At 48.8% G+C, this 20,465-nt stretch overlaps 1 protein-coding gene across 10 annotated transcripts in view; it reads right to left on the bottom strand.

The window, feature by feature from the left end:
• Positions 1-2,095: 2,095 nt before the first annotated feature.
• The window catches only part of SEMA5A (semaphorin 5A), a 465,678-nt gene continuing 447,308 nt past the window's right edge, over positions 2,096-20,465 (bottom strand). For 7 of the 10 annotated variants that reach the window (XM_045998962.1, XM_045998963.1, XM_045998959.1 and 4 more), the window contains 5 exons: positions 17,989-18,159; positions 16,063-16,218; positions 14,697-14,744; positions 9,795-10,006; positions 2,096-6,497 (listed from right to left, as the gene is read on the bottom strand). In XM_045998962.1, the coding sequence (XP_045854918.1) occupies positions 6,378-6,497; positions 9,795-10,006; positions 14,697-14,744; positions 16,063-16,218; positions 17,989-18,159 (707 nt within the window). In that variant the 3' untranslated portion in view covers positions 2,096-6,377. Of the gene's footprint in view, positions 6,498-7,377; positions 7,467-9,794; positions 10,007-14,696; positions 14,745-16,062; positions 16,219-17,988; positions 18,160-18,188; positions 20,203-20,465 lie in introns of those variants that run through there. The other 3 variants (XM_045998966.1, XR_006817661.1, XM_045998967.1) reach the window with 3 other exon arrangements.

Raw genomic sequence — 20,465 nt, 5'->3', positions numbered from 1 at the left:
TTTGCAGATGACGTAGAGCTTCAGTGGTGGATGGAGGTGTTGGGGTTGAAGGCTCAAACTGTGCTTTCCTTCAAATGGCAGAAGTTCAAGTTCAATGTTGGCCAACAGTCACAGTATAAGAAAAAACACTTTTAGCCGAGAAAACACCATTAACTTTCCTACTCCAAATTAAGGTTGACAACTTTGTGTACTTGTAAGCAATGTTGACATTGACTTAAAACACACACACACACACAGTTTTAGGTGGTTCTCATTCCACTCAGTGTATCCATGTCAGCTGTCACCAGCCTGATTTTCGTCTGTGGACCTGCCTGAAGGGGGACAGTAACAAAGCTTCTGACTTCCATTGGCAGCTCAACGGCAACCCTATCATTGGTCCAAGGTGTTTTGTGGAAGATGTATAATTAAAGTGATGAACACACCTCTGCCCTGGTTCTGGTGCCACCTGCCCTGCCAGTGGGGCAGACGTCACATCTAGGATGTGCTCCTTGGGTCATTTTCCATTCCTGAGATCAAAGAGATATAAAAGAATGATTTTCTTCAAGGTGAGCCAATCAATCCTCTGCTTTGAACTAGAACCAGTAATGTCCAGATGCGATGATAAATCACCATCTCAAACAAGGCACTGGCAACTTTTTATGGCAAATTAAACCATCTGTGCTTACGGAGGATGGCTAACGATGCTTTCTTCTCAACGACAGGAGAGGAGGACAGTTTGGGATTTTCCAGAATCCCGATTTTCCTCCCAGCTCATGTTTATCGAGCACTTGAACCCGTCTGAACCACCATTTGAACTACCATTCACCTCACGTTTGGACTGTGTGGCATTAAGCTGTCACAAAGCTGAAAAAGAAAAGGTCATGTTGCCACCACTGGCCTCGGATTTCTTCCTAAATGGGAAGAGATGGAATGGATGGCACTACCTGTCCAAAATGTTGGTTTAAGAAATGCTGCAGAGCGGTTTCCTCTCTCTACTTTGTTCCTTTCAGGATTTAAAATATCCTTGGCTGGTTACCCTCATCACATCAATACAGCAAAACCTGTTTGTTTGAACAAAAATTGATCCTGACTCCAGTCATGGGTAAGAAGCTTGACTGCTCCGGATGGCAGAACGAATACGATCTTTTGCAAATACTGTGCGGCAGCGTACACCAGGAACTGTACACTTGGTATCAGGCTCTGAAGTTGGTTTTGATGATGTTTTAAGTCCCTGTGCACTGTAAGCTACATTTTCAAGAGAAAACAATCTCCATTCCTGATGCTTTTGTAACATCTACCAAATTTTTGATAATGTGATGTATGATAGATGAAAAAACCTTGATCCATCAGGTCCCCAAAATACATATAACACATCTTTAATCTAAGTCCATTAAAAAGGGGGTACAGAATAGTCATTCTAGAAATCCCTGCCAATAGTCCAACATTGCATCTAGTTCACTACTTTTCAATTTCCAAAAGGAAAAGCAAGGATTCTAGCAATTTATTTCCCTGTATTTTATCAGGTTATCAAAACAGAAAATAGGAATACCTTGAGTCAGTGTTTGTAGAGTTACAAAGCATCTTTCAGTTATTATTAATGACCTCAACTGGGGAGAATATCAGAAATAAATTCCAAATCTTTGATCTTCCATGGTAATGCACTGAGCAGTAATTGGCATTCCCTTTTTTTTTAATTTTTGAAGATTTTATTTATTGAGAAAGAGAGAGAGAATAAGACATAGAGAGAACAGGAGAGGGGAGAGGTCAGAGGGAGAAGCAGACTCCCTGCTGAGCAGGCAGCCTGATGTGGGACTCCAGGATCATGACCTGAGCCGAAGGCAGTTGCTAACCAACTGAGCCACCCAGGGACCCCTGGCATTCCTTTTTGCGCATTCTTCTGGTTAAAGTGACTGCTACTTTCCGTCCTCCCATATCACGCCCATTGTCCAGGGAAGCACGGCGCTCAGCATGGCTTTGTTTTCTGATAACAAATCATCATCGGTCATCAAACCTGCAGTGCTGTGTCCTCCTATTCTCACGAGGTGACAAGAATGGCCAGGACATAACGGAGACATGAGAAGGGGTGAATGTATTGGGCATGCCAACACAATCGAGAACTCCTCTTTGCCTCCTCTTAAAAGTACCTCAGAGTTTGCGTAGGAGTTACGGTTCTCATTGTAATTCTCACCTTCAGGAACACTGATTATTGGAGGTCTATGCTTAGGGAAAGTCCGGCTCTGTGGAGAATGGCTGCTTCGAGGCAGAAGCCATTCACTGTATCCCCCACTGGTACCTGTTGTCCCTGACTTTCAAGATGAAAATGCTGAATTCAATGGAGAGTGCCCATTAAATGCCAGACACCAGAAAACCCCAGTGGAGAGTAAAAGACCTCCTGAAGGTGTTTTAACACTGTAGGGGACATGCCCACGAGTTATTCTGAAAGCAAGGAAAATGCCATAAAGAAGCATCAGGATATTCGTGACCTCAGATGCTACCAAGACTACACCTTCAGTGTGCCTGATGGCAGTGCTTATGCCGAATGATGAGCTGAGTGCAGACTTGATATCTATTTAACATAAAATCTCCTCCATCTTCCAGCAGACCCCTGTGTATCCTGGGGACACGGTATTGCCCCGCTGAGACCTTGTCCCTACCTGGGAAGGCGGTCTGACCCATGGATTCTACCAGAGCCTCCAGTGGAAACCCTCACCATCCTGGGCTTTGAGTCCCACGGCCCTCACTCCTGTGCAGATAAATAAGGAAATAAGGCCACCCTGGGCTGAAACTCCCGCCCTCAGGGAAGAGTCCAGCGCCGGACTCACAGAACTGTGCACGCATCCCGGCTCCCCACCTGGGACCGGCCCTCACACTCAGCTCGGGAGCCACTGGGTCCCCATTTTCACCTTTTCTCACTTTTGCTTCTCTTCCCTGTGGCATCACTCCGTGAGTCCGTGGGACCAGACCCTGGTCCACCCCGAGCACGGGGGCGGACCTTTGCCAGGGACAGGGGCAACTCCAGGGCAGGGACGCATGTCCCCCACTGTCCATTCCTCAGCAGGCCCTGAGGCACCCCCGCCCGCCCCGGCGCACACACAGGGAAGGGCCACTCGCTTTCAGGACACACCTGAGTGGGCTTGCTGGACGTCCCCGCGGGAGTGGGGCGCAGAGACCTCCCGAAGCATCACGGACATGGGCCTCCAGCGAGCCGGGCAACCGAGCGCGGAAGCACGGGGTCTGCTGGCGGAGGGGCTTCCGTGGGGCAGAGCTGCTCCCAAGTTGCAGTCCCATCGCTCAGGGGTGACGAACCTACGTTCATGCCAGCCACTGGTCCACTGTGCTCCTGGGGAAAGCTGTGCTGTGGTCTCCCTCTGTAGGACGGGGGCCTCCACAGGCTGCGCATTCAGGGCGGGTATGGCTCCGGCTGGAGAAAGGACCCTGAGCAGCCCCGCCTCTGGGAATCACTTCCAAAGATTTTAATGTGAGACGAAAGCCACGTTCCTAATGAAAACAGGCAAACTTGAGCCCTACCCAGAAATAATCCTAGAGATTAAACTGAGATCAGTGTCATTGGATGTTGGGTTCAAAGCGGGGTGTGGCTTAAAAATATTAATCCCTATCTGTGCTGCTTGTACTGGGAAGGAAGGAAGGAAGGAGAAAGAAGTAAGGAAAACAAGGGGAACGAAGGAAGGAAAAGAAAGATAAAGACAGGGAAAAAAAGTCATTCAGACACTTACAATGTGACCCACAGGGAAGGCAAAGGTGGCCGCCTCCAGGAGAGCGACTTCAGGGAGGACACCCGGGCGCACGTGGGGGGCTCCCCTGTGAAAGCCAGCCTGGGGCTCAGGCACTAGCCGGGGGCACGGCGGGGAGACACACAGCTGTGAGCAAAAGACACAGAAGCATGGAAAACCCGAAGTTACTCCATAGCTGCTTAAAATACTTAGAATATAGTTAAAATTATTCTTAACCAATTGAAATTCTGTGAAATGAGAATGAGAGGGAGAGAGAGAGAGCGAAGCCAGAGTCATCTTCCTTTGAGTAGAGTTTCAGAGGATGAAAACGAGAGCATTTTTTTGCAGTGACAAGTTCCAGGACGTATAATCCGCAACACAAAAACTCAGTGTGGAGAGAGGGCGCCACCCCCGTCACTGCAGGAACCCGACTGGAGCCCAGCGTGGACTTAGAAAGCATTTCCAGTCAGGTCCAGCGATATTTTCTCAAAATATTAGTATTCCCTTTCCCAGGGCAGAGAAAATGACCTTTTAAGCTTAGAAAACACTGGAGGGAGGGATTCAAAAGCAGCTACAATGTGCTTCGCAGGGAGGACATTTTTCTTAAAGGAAAGTGACGCCCAAGTTCAAGCATCTGGTCCAAATCTAGCTGAGGAACAACGGGGAAACCATCGGGCGGAATTTCACCTCCTCGGTATGGACTTCGGCTCTCCGTGTCCAAGCAGAGCGGTCCCACACAGCGGAGAAGCCGCACAGGACAGACAACACGGACGCCTTGTTGGAAAGATCCAGAACACCACTCCGGTGTCTCTCCAACCTCCGGAGACCCCCAACGTTTAAGTTGGAATTTTAGTAGAATAGCTTGTGAACATCTGGCTGTAGGAGAGTATTTCCAATACAATAATACTCATGACTAAATGTGGGATTTTCCCCAACATGCTCCAAAATTGTGTCTTTAAATTGGCTAGGATAAAAACATAGGTGCTAAAAAGCCTGTGCTCCTCATTGGCCGTACTGTGGTGTCCACGGACCAGAAGGTTCACTGTGCAGTAAGAACCTGATTGACTGTCCACATCGGTCGTCATCGCCGCGCCTGGGGGGTGTGGGGGTGTCAGATGAACAGTTCCAGTCTTTCGGAAATTGTTCAACCAGCTGTATCCGTTGTTTATGAGTAAATTCTCCTGCGTTGTTTTCCTTTGCAAGGACTTCTTTGAGTAGTATTATAACACTCTGAAATGCTTAGCGGGGATCAATGCTCAGAGCCGCAGGGATCACTGAAAACCTTACTTCTCTGCTCTCTCAAGGTACATCTTGAAATGCGGTTGCCTCAGTGCAGGGAGAAGTGGGAGGGGGCGGAGGAGAGGGCAGCACTGAGAGAAATAGAAACACAAGGCACCAGAACTAAATGTGTCCTCCTCACCTGACCCGGAGGCAGCAAATGACAGCCGGGTACTTGGGGCTTACGTCAATAGGTACACCGATGGGCTGCAGAAAGCCAGCTTCACTCCTCAGTCATGCGCCGGGAAGGGGCTGATGGCCACGCACTAGTTCCGTCAGCACACAGGACATACGAAGTTGCTCCTCCTTAAAGGTCAGTTCTTCTGATCCTTTCTATAACATGGAAAATTTTTTTTAAAAAGCTGGTTTCAATTATATTTCAAAGTGTTTTTTAATACCTTCCCTCATTGGTGTCATGGATGTTCGTGATCTTTCCTTGCAGGGACAGAGAGGACGAGGAGGCGATCCAAATGGTGAGCGAGTGGTGGTTTTCCAGATGCCTCTCCAGGACTGGACAGGTGGGCTTCCGGGCCAACCGCGTGACAAGCGGCTCCTGGGAATGCCAGGAAACCCAGAAGCGAGAATATGGCAGCGAGCCTTCAGCATCATGAGTAAGGCTGGACCCTTCATCATGTCTGAGCCTCTGGCCTTTACGCTCAGCTCCGCCAGGGCTGACACGGGAACAGCATCAAGGCTAAGGGAGGGATGAGCGCGTCGCACCTCATACCATCATCACCTCTGCAGACACAAGCCAGGGTGAGTCCCTGCCCTTGCCCAGGTGAGAACCATTCCAAGTCCAAATGCACAAGTTGCTTCCGAGGATTCCACAGAATTATCCAGGTTGGGAAGATGGGACATCCGTGGTGAGTAACCATACAGCCACATTCCTAGCCCTCATTTTACCAAATACTACAGACCTAACACTCTTTGTGGCAGGAGGGGGACCCTCGTCGGAAGTGTCTATTTTCTTGAATAAAAACATCATGAAGATTTATGCTCAAGAACAGGAAGACATTCCTATTTCTAAAGACTCCGTCCTATGTGGGTGGTACATTTATTAAAAAGCGCAAGAAAACCACAGACTTGTTAGAAAAATGGACCAAACGGCAATAAAAAACAAAACAAAACAAAACAAAACTATAAACAAAACTTCACGCCATGGCTCATTCGACAATGATCAAGCAGTTAGACCAGATTTTCACAACATCATATCTAGATTTTTTGTTGCTTTTCAGGATGTCTGCTTTGGGCAGCAATGGGACACTCGTGGCTTGAAATGCACTTGAAATGTATCCAAACTTCATCTCTGAAGTCTTGGAAACATGGGCAGTCATGGAGCACAGGCCTTGAGGAACGGGGGATTACGAGAAGCCAAAAAGAGAACAGCTATCAGTACTCATCGTAGTTATTGAGATCTGTAAAGTAGGCATTAGAATAGGTCTTCCCGGTGAGATGCGGGTTGAAGTACTTGTTTCTTTCCTCTAGGATCAAGTTGTTTTTATTAAATGCCTATAAAAAGTAAAATAATAAAAGAGAGAGAGAGAAAGAGAGAGAGAGAGAGAGATTTAAGAACATTCTACAAGCAGTATTTCAGAAAGAGAACATAACAAGGGGATGATTACGTTGAATTTGAACTCCCTTCTGAGGCTCCGTTGTTCGAGACATGATTTCCCACTTACTTGCTTCCTCACTTCATTTGACTTCCCGAGGACCCGCCTCATGACCAGAATGAGGTTGGCAGGTTTTGACAAATAGATCTTGAGAAATGGAAACCTTCAACAAACCTAAAACTCCTGTGATTTCGAATCAACAGACACTCTGAATGTTATGGGGCAGAGTACAATTTAAGCTGCTTTCTGATGATCACAGACAGGTACATTAATAAGAGATTTCAAAGGAGCTTATTTAAGTAAATGCATGAAATTTCAAATGCCCTGATTTCTCTCCATTGTCTACAGATGTCAGCAGGTGAGCATGTGATGAGAAAGCAGCCCCCCCCCGCCCTCCAGGCGGCCACCAGGGGGCTCTGCAGCCTGACAGGGGGCAGCGTCTGCACTTCTACCCAAGGACCCTGCTTAGTGGTTTCACCGTAAGTGCCTGTTTTGCTTTTCCTGGGGCACCTTTTTTTTTTTTTTTAATTTATATTTTTAATTTAAATTCAGTTAGCCAACATACAGTACATTATTCATTTCAGGGGTTGAGCTCAGTGATTCATCTGATGCCTGTAACGCCCAGGGCTCATCACATCACACGCTCTCCTCACTGCCTGTCCCCCAGTTACCCATCCCCCACCCACCGCCCCTCCCGCCACCAGTCAGCACGGCCAAAATCAACGAGACAGGAGACAAGAAGGGTTGGCGAGGACGAGGAGAAAGGGGAACACTCTTACACGATCGGTGGGAATGCCAGTGGGTGCAGCCGCTCTGGAAAACAGGACGGAGGTTCCTCAGGATGTTAAGAATAGCTGTCCTGGGACCCCTTTTAAAACAAACACTTAGAGGGCCATTTGCGTGGCTCGCTCACTTTAATGTCCAACTTTTGATTTTGGTTCAGGTCATGATCTCAGGGTTGTGAGCCGGACTAGTGGGGAGTCTGCTTGAGATTCTCGCCCTCTCCCTCTGCCTCTCCCTGGCTCATGCACCCCTTAATTAATTAATTAAGAAAATAAAAATAAAATAGCCACTTAAGCGTTGAGCCTTATAGCCACCTTATAAGCAACAGGTGCCTGTCTCCTGCTCACTGCTGACCAGGGATGGAGTACTGCCCTTCCCTGGGCTCACTGGGATGGGTAAGTCATAATCCCTGGGACCTGACTTCCTTTGAGTGAGTGCAGGGACACTGTGCCTCCAGCCAAAACAAGCCTGGGGTTTCCCCTTCCCCAAAGGGGGAGCTGGGGTGCTGAGGGGGCCGCCTGCTGATCCCTGTGTGTCCTGTACTTTCTCATTCATCAGGCCATAATATGCATGTTATTGCGGGGCTCAGCTATGGGCCCCCCGACACAGGCTACTGTAGCCACTTCCGACATGGATGCCCTTCCTTATGAAGTCATTTAAAGCCACCTACACTTTCAAAATGCAAACTCTGCCAGATTGAGGGTGACTATTAAATAAAGGACTGACAGAGAGATGTAGGTTAGTCAGCAGAGGCCAACTGTCCAAGACTGGTCTGGGCAAGGTATAGGAAGGAAGTTCCAGAAGGATCATTAGAGACTAGACAGCCATCAGTGCCCTCAGAGCAGAGAAATTTCTTAGTATCTAGGTGGCTCCTGGTTCTCAAGTGAGATCGAAGACCAGCTCAATTATCTTGAGACACTTGAAGTAACACACAAGTTCATAGGTTGGCATCACATCTCGAGGAGCCCCACTCTTGGATGCTGAAGGCTTGTTTGAAAGGTTCTTGCTCATAAAAGGAGCTTGTGTTCCTCCTCATATTCCGGGAGCTCAGTGCTGAGAGGGTGTGGGGGCATGTTATTGGTGTCCTCCTTCAGTCCCTGGCCCGAGCACAGGATTAGCATCAGGTACTGATGGGCTCTGGATCCTCGTGTAAGCAAGGCCTGGGGTTGGCCCTGTCGCTGTCCCAGTGTCGGGGAAGGGGCCTCATGATAGGAGGGAAACAAGAGGACGCTCTGGCCCCCAGCACGTAACTTTCCAAGCACGTGAAGTCGTAAGGGCTGAAGACGTTCCATATTCCCACGTGGGAAGGAAATCGAATTTCAAAGGAAACCATCATAGCAGAGAGAGCAGGAAAATGCTCCCTGAGAAGGTTTAGGGGGTCCCACCAATTTAAGAGGAATATCAAAATGGGAACTTCCTTCATTCACGTGGGTAGTAGGACACATGCGGCAAAGTGGACAAGAGCCCGATGTCCTTCCCGCTACACCCCCAACTCCTGCATCTTATCCCCCTTTAAGTCTCACAACAGAGATCTGACAGTCATATTGCTATACCCATTAGATGAAGATACTGAGGTTCAAAGAATTAACTAACCTGCATTCTACACCCTGACGTACAATGCCTCCGACAAAAGCCACACTGACTTTGCCAGGCACTATTCAAGGCACTTAGTGTAACTATTTCATCTGCTTCTCATGATCTCCAATTTATGAGGAGAAAACAGAGGCTCAGTGAGTGTCAGTAAGTGGCTTCATGTTTACCCTGGTGGTGGCTCCTGGACTCAGGTCTGCCTGCTCCAGAGCTGATGCCCTTTCCGCTCCTTCTTCCTCAGAATAAGGAGACTGGCCACCGACTCTGTTTCTGGGGTGAATGCTGAATTCATCACCCAATGGGAAAATTTAACAGAAAACTTCGTCCCACACTAGTCACAAAGCGTGCGAAGCTGAAGAAGCTTCATTAGGTGTAAAACTCATTTGAAGATAGTTTTTCTAATAATGTAACAATTTTTCTCAGGATGCCATCCCGGCGATTCCTGCCACGAACCTGGATATCGGACTACCCCACCCTGGTTCTCGTTACCGCCGCCGTGTGTGTACAGGTCCTCAGCCTGGCGCTCTTCCCTTCGGCAAGAGCCCTCTTTGGACATGGAAAACACAGGAGAGGCAGAGCTGGACATCGGCTAATGACCCAGTATCTTCCAGAATTTCATCTGCTGTTGTTTCCAAGTCCTACTTTTAATCCACTTCCCCACAGGAGGCGCCATCTTCTTTGCAGGCGAAGCAAAGCTAAGATGGCGGCTCGTCATGAGGGGCGCCTGTCATCTTGCTCCCCAGGCTTTCACCTAAGCCGCCACCCCCCAGCTTGGTCAACCCCTCAGGCCCCTTCCTTGTGCCTCTGTCTGCCGCTCCCTTACCTTGATGGCTTCCACCGAGTCGTACTTGTCCAGTTTGTTGATGTGGTTGGTTATGCTGGTGTTGAGAGGGGCGGGAGCGACAGGGTGGATGACGGTGGCGTCGTGGGACTGCTGCTGGTACCGCTGGCAGTAGGTGTAGATGAGCAGTGTGAGGAGGCAGCCCAGGATGGAGCTGCTCAGCCCCACGGCGATCATGTGGAACATGTTGAACTCTGGGAAGACAGCACCAAACGTGATGCACTTTGGAAAAGAACACGCCCCTCGACAGTGCACTTGGATGAAAAGAGCGAGACAAAATAAAAGGCCCACGACCTTCCTTTGAAATGTCATGGCCACCCACACACTCCCCCACGGGGAGCACAGCATATTTTAAGTGAAGGCTCTTATGAACTACAACCAGTCCCTTGGAGATCACCTTCGTACCCTGGCAGAAGCATCTTTTTTCTTTAAAGGATTGTATAATCCTGCTCATCTGTTTCAAGTGCAGCACGATCTCTGGTCTAGGGGGTTCCTAGAGAACATTTTTTCCATACTCTTTAGCAGGCGGAACATCCCTGCCTGCAGTCTACGGGAACAAGGTGAGAACGCATCGACGGCTTCCAAGTACTGTTCACAATTACTGCGTTTTGGAGACTTTATAAAAAAATGGTTTATGCCAAAGAAATAAATGACTTGTGCCAAAGGAATAAAATATGATATTTTAATGGTTATGAAACAATCCTCTTTTACATATTTTTTTCTACTCAATAGGATCTTTGGGTTATTTTCCTTGAGTTATGAATACAAGACGTTGAAAAAAATGAGCAGACATGGATTTATGTCTCTAATATGGGACTGGCTTGAGGGACGCCAAGGTCACATAACAAAGACCTTGCCATGTCTGCATCACAACCACATAGAAAAGTAAACGTTCATCATGTGTGATAGAACGCCATACAAGGACGGTGTTAAGCCTTTCTTTCATGGGATAAAGACAACGTCTGGGCAATGGTCATGAAGCTGGGCCTAGTGAAAATCAGGTGAAGCAGAACATAACCTTACTTTGTCTACTCTGTTGGCGCCAGGTGGCTAACCTGTCACCTATGCGTTACTGGCCTTGTCCCTGCACAGGGCACATCCCAAGGACGGGCTTTCCTCCCCCACGCTGTCCCCCCCACACATACCACCAGGGGGCGCAGTGTCACCCATGCTCTTCCCTGATCTGTCTGTCCATCCTGCACCCAAACAGAACTATTGGAAATGCCTGCGAGGCACACTGTGGACACCAGGCAAATCACACAGAGTCACACAGAGGTCCCCAGGCCCTCAGGGGAAGAAGGCCTGCAAGTTTGTCCCTTGATCCAGGCCTTAGGGTGTTTGTCCCACAACTACCCTGGCGCCTGCCTGAATCTGCAGCAGAGGCAGGGTGCCCTCACTGTCCCCACACCTTCACACCTCTAGGCCGTGTCCCTTTGCTACTCCCGGATGCCGCGTTCCTGGGACCCCTGAGAGACAGAGCTGCCTCCCCAGGGGAGCGGCCAGCACGCACGGAGGCGGGGCTCACTGGAAGCTGCAGCCCCCCCACCCCCCCCCCCACCCCCGCCTCCATTCCTGACGCAGGTGTCCAAGCCGGCAGCTCCAGGCCCGGATCATCCAGCTGGACGTTACTAGAATATTCCACAAGCATCACCTCCCCCACCTCCACCTGGTTCTCACTCTTGATTCTCTGGTCCCTGATCTAACAAAATGGAAGCAATTCACGAATCTCTGACCTTCCCGGATTTTGTCGGAAGCCTCCAGAGCTGGACAGCCACCCTCCCCTGGACGGGTTGGACCAAGCACCCGGCGGGCAGCCCACCAGCCACCCCCAGAGGTGTCCACTAGAACACGAAACTGTGCTCAAGGCACGCGAGAGCCGATGTCACACGCGCTGTCATCGTTTGATACTCCAGCCACTCTGAGTCCCCAGGGTCAGCGCCCCCTACGGAGAAGAGGGCTTTCTGCGGCACAGACAGCGTCCGATTATAACGTGCGGAACGTATGGTGCTCGCCGTGTGCGGACACTTTGTCATCCGCCCACGAATCATGGGTGCGGGTGCCCGGGGAGGCTGGGGCCAACCGACATCTTTGTGAGGATTATGTAGACTCGGTGTCTCGTGAAACTAAAAATAGCTACACTGAAAAATTTCAGTAGGCCTAGATTTTTCTGCATAGGGAAAAACAGTGTCTATTATATCTCTTTTGAATTTGCTTACTGTGGCTCTATGCTTTGAACATGCTTTTTTTCCCTATTGTTTTGGTCAGGAAAGCTGGACGAGAAACCAGCTACCCACTTGGCTCCACTGGATGATTTCCTTTACAAAATCTGGTTGATTTCTCTTCATATGGAAACAAAAAAAGACATCTGTGTTGTCTTCCTAAACATCCCAAAACATTTTGCCAGGTGACTCTTCTTACCCATCAGACCTACAGTCAGATCTTGCTTAACCTGACACGTCAATGTTAGCGGCTGGAGATCTAAGAACATCAGTTGTGAATACTACAGAATGAGGAATGTCCCTATGATTTAATCATGTCAAGGCATGACTTGGGGTTGGGTAGCCAATCAGCCCATCTGACTCAGACACACAGAAGCAGCATTTTAGGATGGGAATGGACTTTGCACCATGTTCTCCCAGATGCTCAAGGCCCTTGAAGGTCTCCTGTATCCTAACCCAGAGGGGGTTGGATGGGGAAAGTGGTTTTTCAGTCTCTGGCGGGCATGGGGGACCCGTCAACTCTGCAGGGATATCAGCAGACCAAGTTCTGTCTTGACCTCATGTAGGACAGGGGCGTCCCTTAAAAACTCTGCTTCCCTTTGGACATACACAGCTTCCGAGGGCAGCAGGCCTCCCTGGACCCTGGGTGATGTCCAAAACTGTCTCCGGACCGGGCTGCTGTGGCACCAGCCCTCCAGCCACAATCCTTCCAGATACCCACTGCCAGGGTCCTTCTCAGTGGTGCTCTGGCCTTAAAGCGCCACTCAGATCCCACTGCCTGGATCCCGAGTCTGGATCCACTGCCGACAACATGTGCTGACTCCGGCCAGCGGCTTCCTCGGACTCTTCTTGACCTTAATGCAGATGACAGCGCAGGGCTGCGATTTCCAAAACCAAAATCTCTGGAACGGATTTTTCATCACTCGCCTGGCAGCAAAGCATGACCCGACCCGACCCTCTTGCTGCAGAACTAACTAGAAGCAGGAGAAGCATTAGCAGCTTTACTTGGCCCACACATCATGAGGCGTCATGAAAGAGACTCGTTACAGAGTGTGGACCTGGGCACTGCCGAGTGTTACCTAACAGACATCACACGCCCCCAGGACCCATCTGAAATCTGAAAACCGCTGAATTCTAAAACCCTTCTGTGTTTCCAAAGGTTTTATGTTAAAGAACTGTGGTTTGTGGAACCTACATGAACATCCTTTGTGAGGATCAAATAGGACACTTCTTGCCATTTGATACAGTGGTGTGGAGTGACTGATCTAAAAATATTAAGGGACCCTTATGGCTATGATTATTTTTTATGGGAACTAGAGTCTATTCTTCTTCTCTAGCTGGATCCCAAGTCAGTGACTGCCAGTCTGTGAGCTCACTGAACCGATGTAGGTCAGACACCAGACACAGCACGTCTCAGGCACTGGGGTCTTTTACGACACAAATGCTGGTTCCAGAAGGGTTAGGGCTATTTGTGACCCCATGGTCATCTCAGTGCCCCTCGCAGAGCTCACAGAGTGGGTACACCACAAAGATTAGTTAGTTAGATTAACAACTAACTAAACAGACAGAATGCAACAGACAGCGCGTAATTCATGTAGTTAACAGCAGTAAGTACCTTCCTCAAACACACTCACAGAGCTCCGGATTCCATTTGAACATGCAGACCAGAGCTTCTGCGACTCCCCCCGTGGACTGGATGATGGTAGGAGTGGTATTTACAGGTCAGCGGCCACATGGAAGATTCTGTGGTCTTGGGTGGATATTGGCTCTGACTACCAGAGGCGGACAGAGGATGGGCATAGACCAGCGGACAGTCAGCCCCTCCCGCCCAGGCAAGGTAAACACAGATAGTCAAGTCCACATTTAGCAAGAGCTGGAACCAGAGAATGTGAGTTTTGTCATTCAAGTTTGCAGAAAGTTTAAAAACTGCCTCTAGAGATGTCGTTCTTTTTTTTTTTTTTTTAAATAATTTATTTATTTGACAGACAGATCACAAGTAGGCAGAGAGGCAGGCAGAGAGAGAGAGGAGGAAGCAGCCTGTCTGCAGAGCAGAGAGCCCGATGCGGGGCTCGATCCCAGAACCCCGGGATCATGACCTGAGCCGAAGGCAGAGGCTTTAACCCACTGAGCCACCCAGGCGCCCCTAGAGATGTCGTTCTTAACCATACGCCTCATCATCGTGTTGTCACTCCAGCAGTCCAAAGGCTTTATCAAGGCTGGATGCCACATATTTGAACTATAAATATGCAGAAAATGCTTGAATTGAGTTTTACTCGTGAGAAATTTAACTACAGCTAATATCAAGATCATTGGTTCGTAAAGCTTATTAGCTTCCACCGAAATCACCTGAAGAGCTTAGGAAGCCACGGAGACCTAGGCCCCATTCAGAGAGGTTCTGATCCTGCAGGTGGAGACAGGCCCGAGAATGTGCATTCCTGCAGCCCACCACGGTGCTGCTGCTGCTGCTGGGGGATACCACAGCTGGGAAGCACCGATTCAGACGTCAAACACCGACTACTCGCAATCATACTACAAAGCATCACGTGTCTGTATCAAGGGCTTCTCCCCTCCATTCTTCTTGGGCCAAACATCATATGAAACATGTGGGAAGAGAAATGATTTTTAAAATTAAATCAATTAAAATTAGTTAAAAACAGTAGCTTACCCCCACATCGTTTCTCTTCTACGCTACTGGATCTCGCCACAGATACCTCTGGAAAAAAAAAGAATTAATCACAATGTGTAAAGGGTGTTGGGAAGAAAGAGCACATCACTGATTCATTTACAGATTGTCTAACGATTTCAAGTTTTATGTGAGTCAAAGTTCCAAAAGCCTGATTACTTGTTTTAAAAAAAGGTCCTATGTTTCTTTGTTTTAAGCAACCTGAGCTGTATTTGGTCAAGGTCGTCTGGATTGGGAAGGAGCGAGATTCATTATCATGGAAAGAAAAGGTTACAGTCCTTTGGGTTGACACCAGGGCACTAGTTTCAAAATAAAGGCCAGAGCATGTGCCGATTTTCTGAGGGGACCAACCCACCAGAGCTCCAAGGAAATTGCCAGAATAAATCAATCTCCCATTCAGCACCCACTCACGCTTTTTGCCCTAACACACATTAAATACCCAAGTAAAATGCCAACGAGAGAACAGATCCTGGAACCGGTTTAGCCCATAAGGATCAAACACCATTTCGGGGAACCTGAGATGTTATTCTCTCCTGTACTGATTTTTTTTGGTGGGTAACAAGAAGTAGCAATATGTCTACGGTCCAAAAAGAAAACAACACAGTAAATACTTGTAGTTCTATACCATACATGATGGGGGTGGCTTATAAGACTAAAGCTAATAATTCTCTCTAAAATATGGTGACCCTTTCCGTAAGTGGAAGAAAACAAGGTGATTACCTATTATTACCTTTTAGGATGTTGGTCTCTGCTTCGGTCTACATCACCGCCCTAACGTCCACTGCGGACGTACACAAAATGCCTTGGAAGTGTCAAATACCATATGCTTGCACATGACAGATGACTGGCGATCATCAGTAAATGAACACTGATTTCGCATGGAAAAGTCCACAGCCCAAGGGCCGGCCAGTCTCCTCTCCAAGACGAGACCCACGGGAGGTTTCCGTCTTCCCAAGTAAACGAAAGTTGCATAAAGAATTGCCCTTTTTATTCTGTACAGACACACGCACACAGCACTGCAAAGGCATTTAACCTAATGTCAAAATAACAAGATAATCTATTTTGATATTTTGAGCAAAATCGTCTCACTGTGTTATAGTCAGTAAACTGTAGGAGATACTGTGTTAGAAAAAAAGCTGTTAACGCTCATGGCCCAAATGCAAGCCCAAACCCACAGTTCTCTGTAAATCTACGGTCTAATTACCTTGAAACCACAAGAGTTAAGAGAATCATCTCTGTTTCACCAAACAAGACCTCCAAGGACAGATAAAACTCCCACTGAGGACTCATTTCCTCTCTAAATGACAGAAATTATTTGGTCCACACTGACAAACCTCTCTGCCCGTACCTGGGATGTAGTTGGAATCAAAGCCACATGGCCGGCTCTCGGTGGTGTTTCCAGAACACTGGCTGCCCACAGGGAACAGAAGGATGCACTGGCGGGCACGGACCTGGACCCCAGACGCGTCGCACTCAGACCAGTCTGACCACTCCGACCAGCTCTCTGCAATGACCGGAAGAGGGGACATGAGACAACGATGCCCCGAGATCAACCCACCTGAAAGCACCATAGGTCGCACACATGACTCTAATTGTCACATTACATTGTAATGGGTCCGTGTATAAGTAAGACGGACACATACCCTCTGAGCACTCCAGTAAATCAATTCCACATAGGCATGAATAAAAGAACTTGGAGACCTTTGATCAAAAATAATGTGCTTTTCTAAAGTCCATGTTATTTTAGTGTTTTAAGGCCATTGTAATTGGACACCCGACACGCTAATCCATGAGGTCCAGCTGTGCAGAGACGGTCAGTGGTCACGGAAGGGAAATCTTCGGTGCGGACCCCGTTTCCCACAGGGCAATGCTCGTCTGTGAAGAGCAGCCCTCAAATGCTCTCCTGCCAAAATCTTACAGGCCACAGAGCTCAGGCAAGAGAAATGATGCTGCATCAATGCAAGAGCCCTGGTTGCTGGGAGGAGTTTCGAGTTCCTTCTGTCGCAAAAAATAGTTCTGCAGTCGATACAGCAATGTCAGGCTGTACATGAGGCAGGACTTCTTCTACCCCAGGTGTGTTGCTGCCTCTGTGCCCGAGATCAGCGCAGGAGTCTGAGGTGAAGGCCCAAAGCGAAGTGATCTAAGGCCACTTCACTCTCAAGTGGAAAATTCGCTCTGATTCATGAAATTCAACCTGGCTTACAGATGTTCGAAAAGAAAACAACATTCATATTTTAAGTAAGGAGGTCAAAAAAAATGTGCTCTCAATATGATTTGGAAATACTGAACAAATTAAAACGATTTTTTTAATGCTGTTCGCTTTTTTGTTTTTCTCAAATTTCTGTACCGTCTTCGTGTTAGAGGGAAAATCTGGAAATCAAACATGTGCCTGGGTCCATTGAAGAAGTGACATTTTTCCTTAAAAATGTGTAAAGTACCAGGTTTGGGGATGACCGTGAGAATCTGGTTTCTAGGCATTTTTCAATATAAATGGAACCTTCCAGAAAGACCCGCAGGAGCAAGTTAAAAAATGAAAAGTGGATGTTTCCATGTCAAAGTTAGACTCAGAAGAGGGGGTCTCATTTCCACTCTAAGCAGCCCCCCCACGTCAGAACAAAGCAGATTACTGGACGAGGACACCGCTGCAGTGTCCCCACTGGGCACCTGTGTCAGCCAGCTTCTGAACTTGGGTTCCCCACCTCCCTCCCTGGAGCCCCTGGACCGGAGGCCAAGTCCTCCACAAGGGCTCTCCTTGCTCTTCAACCTGATTTTCAGATCCCATTACCAGGTTAAACCATTTAAAAGTGCACTGGGAAGGAAAAAATGAAACATGATGGGGTCGGGAGGGAGACAAACTGTAAGAGCCTCTTAATCTCACCAAACCACCTAAGAATTTCGGGGGGTGGGTGGGGAAGGGAGAGGGTGGTGGGGTGACGGACACTGGGGAGGGTATGTGCTATGGTGAGTGCTGTGAAGTGTGTAAGCCTGACGATGCACAGACCTGTACCCCTGGGGCAAGTAATATGTGATATGTTAATAAAAATAGTTAATTAAAAAATGCATTGGGATGACCCGCGTCTGTTCCTAGCTGTGACACCACGGTGAGAACTATTTATTCTCTGGTCGAACAAGGTGGTATGGCATCACTTCAAGGATAATAGTGCGGGATTGGGGGGTTCCCTTCTTTCAGTTTGTGCTCCTGTAGGGTCTCATCAGTTTCATCACTTGTAAATCAAGGAGGGGAAGGGGCGGGCTAAGCCGCTTCGGCACTTACCCGGGCAGGGCTGCGTGTTGCACAGCGCCTCCTCCGTGTGCAGCCCCAGGCAGATGTCCCCTCCGTAGGCTGGGGCCGGGTTTGTGCACGAGCGCGTCCTCATGTAGTGCCCACCGCCACACGTCGCCGAGCACTTTGACCAGGGAGACCAGCAAGACCAGACGCCGTCCACTGGGAAGGGACACAAAGTCACAGCACTTGTGACATCTTGAGCTGACCCACTGGATGCGGCCGCGCACGGAACGTGCCTTGCAGGACAGCTCGGGGCGCACCGCGCACGGGGGTGAGCCCTGGTGTCTGGGCTCTCCTGGTGAGGAAACCAGCTTGGCTGATTTCTCCCTGCGCTCTGCGTCCTCAGTTCCTCCTACCTGTTCTTCTGGGCAACAGATCTAAACCCATAACAGGCAAGCATGAAGACAGCCGAGGAGAGCTAGGGATGTAATATAAAGTCCCAGTTTCCGGGGAAGGACCACAAGCCACGTCTGTGGTCATTCACGGGAAGGCCAGCTAGCTTGCTCTCACCTTTGATAATCGCACCATCCACCCAGAGCCAAGGATAAGCAGCTGCAGTCATGGGCTTCCTTCCTACCTGGATTACAATGGGCTCCACGACCCGGGGCATCTAACCGGTTCTGGGAGGAACGAGGATGGGTGCTCTGGAGACGCAGGCGCCAAACTACCAAACGGAGCGCGAACCGTGGTGACTCGGCAGTGCGCCTCTGGGAGGGACCAAAGCCACGAATCCCAACATCCACAGCCAGACGTGGGGATGAGTAGGGAGGCAAGTTTTACAATGTGGACACGAGGCATGACTGGTTCCATGACTGCTAGTAACCCGGGGCAGGTGTCCCGTTTGCCCCAGCCTGGGCCCCTGACACCCACACACGGGCGAGCTGAGCACGGGCACCTGCATCCCGTCTGCACATGGGACCTCGATGCCCGTCCTGTGCTAGCTGATGCTGCTGACCTGGCCCCCCGCGCTGCCCACGGTCTCTGGTGCTGTCATATCCCACCCGCTCTTTATCAAAGTCCTGAAGGATGCCTCCTCTTCTAGCCACCCCCATTTTTTTCCAGAGTCCCAGGAGAGAGCTGTAGGACTCGGTCAGCTCAACAAGAGACTCATCAGTAGGCAAAAAGAGTCATCACCACAGCGAACGACAACAAAACCCAATGAGAGGCTCACCGTTACCATATGTACATAATTTCATAGTTTGTTTTCTCCATATCCTACATAAAAAGAAAACAGAATGGGGCGCCCAGGTGACTCACGTGTTAAGGCCCTGCCTTCCGCTCAAGTCATGATCTCAGGGTCCTGGGATGAGCCCTGCTCCCAGTAGGGAGTCTGCCTCTCCCTCTGCCCCTCCCCGTTTGTGCTCTCTGACTCTCCTTCTCACAAATAAATAAATAAAATCTTAAAACAAACAAACAAACAAACAAACAACCAGAAGCCATCGTGAGAAGCAATGCCAAAGTCATTCAAGGTTGTTTTGGCTAGAATCACATCATTGGTATTTAATACACGCAGCATGATTTAATGCATCTCTGTGGAGTAATATTTTCCTTTAGATACAGGCATGGGTGAAAACGCGAGCAGGAATTTCATTTTTATGATATTTTTATCTGCCAAAAAAGTAAAAGACAAAACAGAAATGAAACATTTGAACCCAATTTTAAAGTGAGTTTTGACCTAGCTGGGAACTTTGTGATTCAGAAGTTTCTACGTTTTCCCTGGTAGGCGATAAGGTGGATGGGGAAGTTAAGAGGGAATCAGTCGGTTATCGGCCACTGGCTGTGGTACCAGTAAAAGGAGGCAGAATTGTAAAAGGTTCAAAAAATCCCTTCCACATCTATTTTCACTGGGGGGGCGCCTGCCGCCAGCTTCTCTGTCGGTAACTTGGGCTGAAGCTTGGCCTCTGGCGCACATGCTTGTACACCCCAAAGGGCGCCCATACATCACAGTGCCTTAGAGGAACAGGTGTCAAAGAGTGTGGGTGTCTGAATGTGCACAAGACCGTCTGAAGCTCAGAAGGCTCTAGAGCCTCATCTAGAACCGGACTTGGAACCAACCACGGGATCTGAGGGTTCTTCACTTTTGCATCTCATGATAGACGTGCTGACCAGTGTCCAACGGGTATGTTTAACGATGCTCAGTATCACTAACTATCCATATCCATGCAGTGCAGGTCAGAACCACAGGAAGACATCACCTCACACCTGCCAGGATGGAGATTACAAAAAGAAAAACAACAGATCATAATGTGGGTGAGGATTTGGAGAAATCGGATCCCTTCTCTGCTGGTGCAAATGCACACCAACGTGGCCGTTAGGGTCAGCACAACTGCGGTCCCTCAGAAAATTGACAACAGAATTACTGTACGATCCAGCAACACCACTTCTGGGTGCAAACATCCAAAAGAATTGAAATCAAGACCTTAAAAAAGATCTGCAGTCCCATGTCTGTTGCAGCGTTGTTCACA

The sequence above is a fragment of the Meles meles genome, chromosome 3 (assembly GCF_922984935.1).
Source record: "Meles meles chromosome 3, mMelMel3.1 paternal haplotype, whole genome shotgun sequence".
Taxonomy (NCBI): Eukaryota; Metazoa; Chordata; class Mammalia; order Carnivora; family Mustelidae; genus Meles; species Meles meles.
Note: the sequence above shows the minus strand (reverse complement) of the source record. Positions and strands in the feature narration are given on the sequence as shown.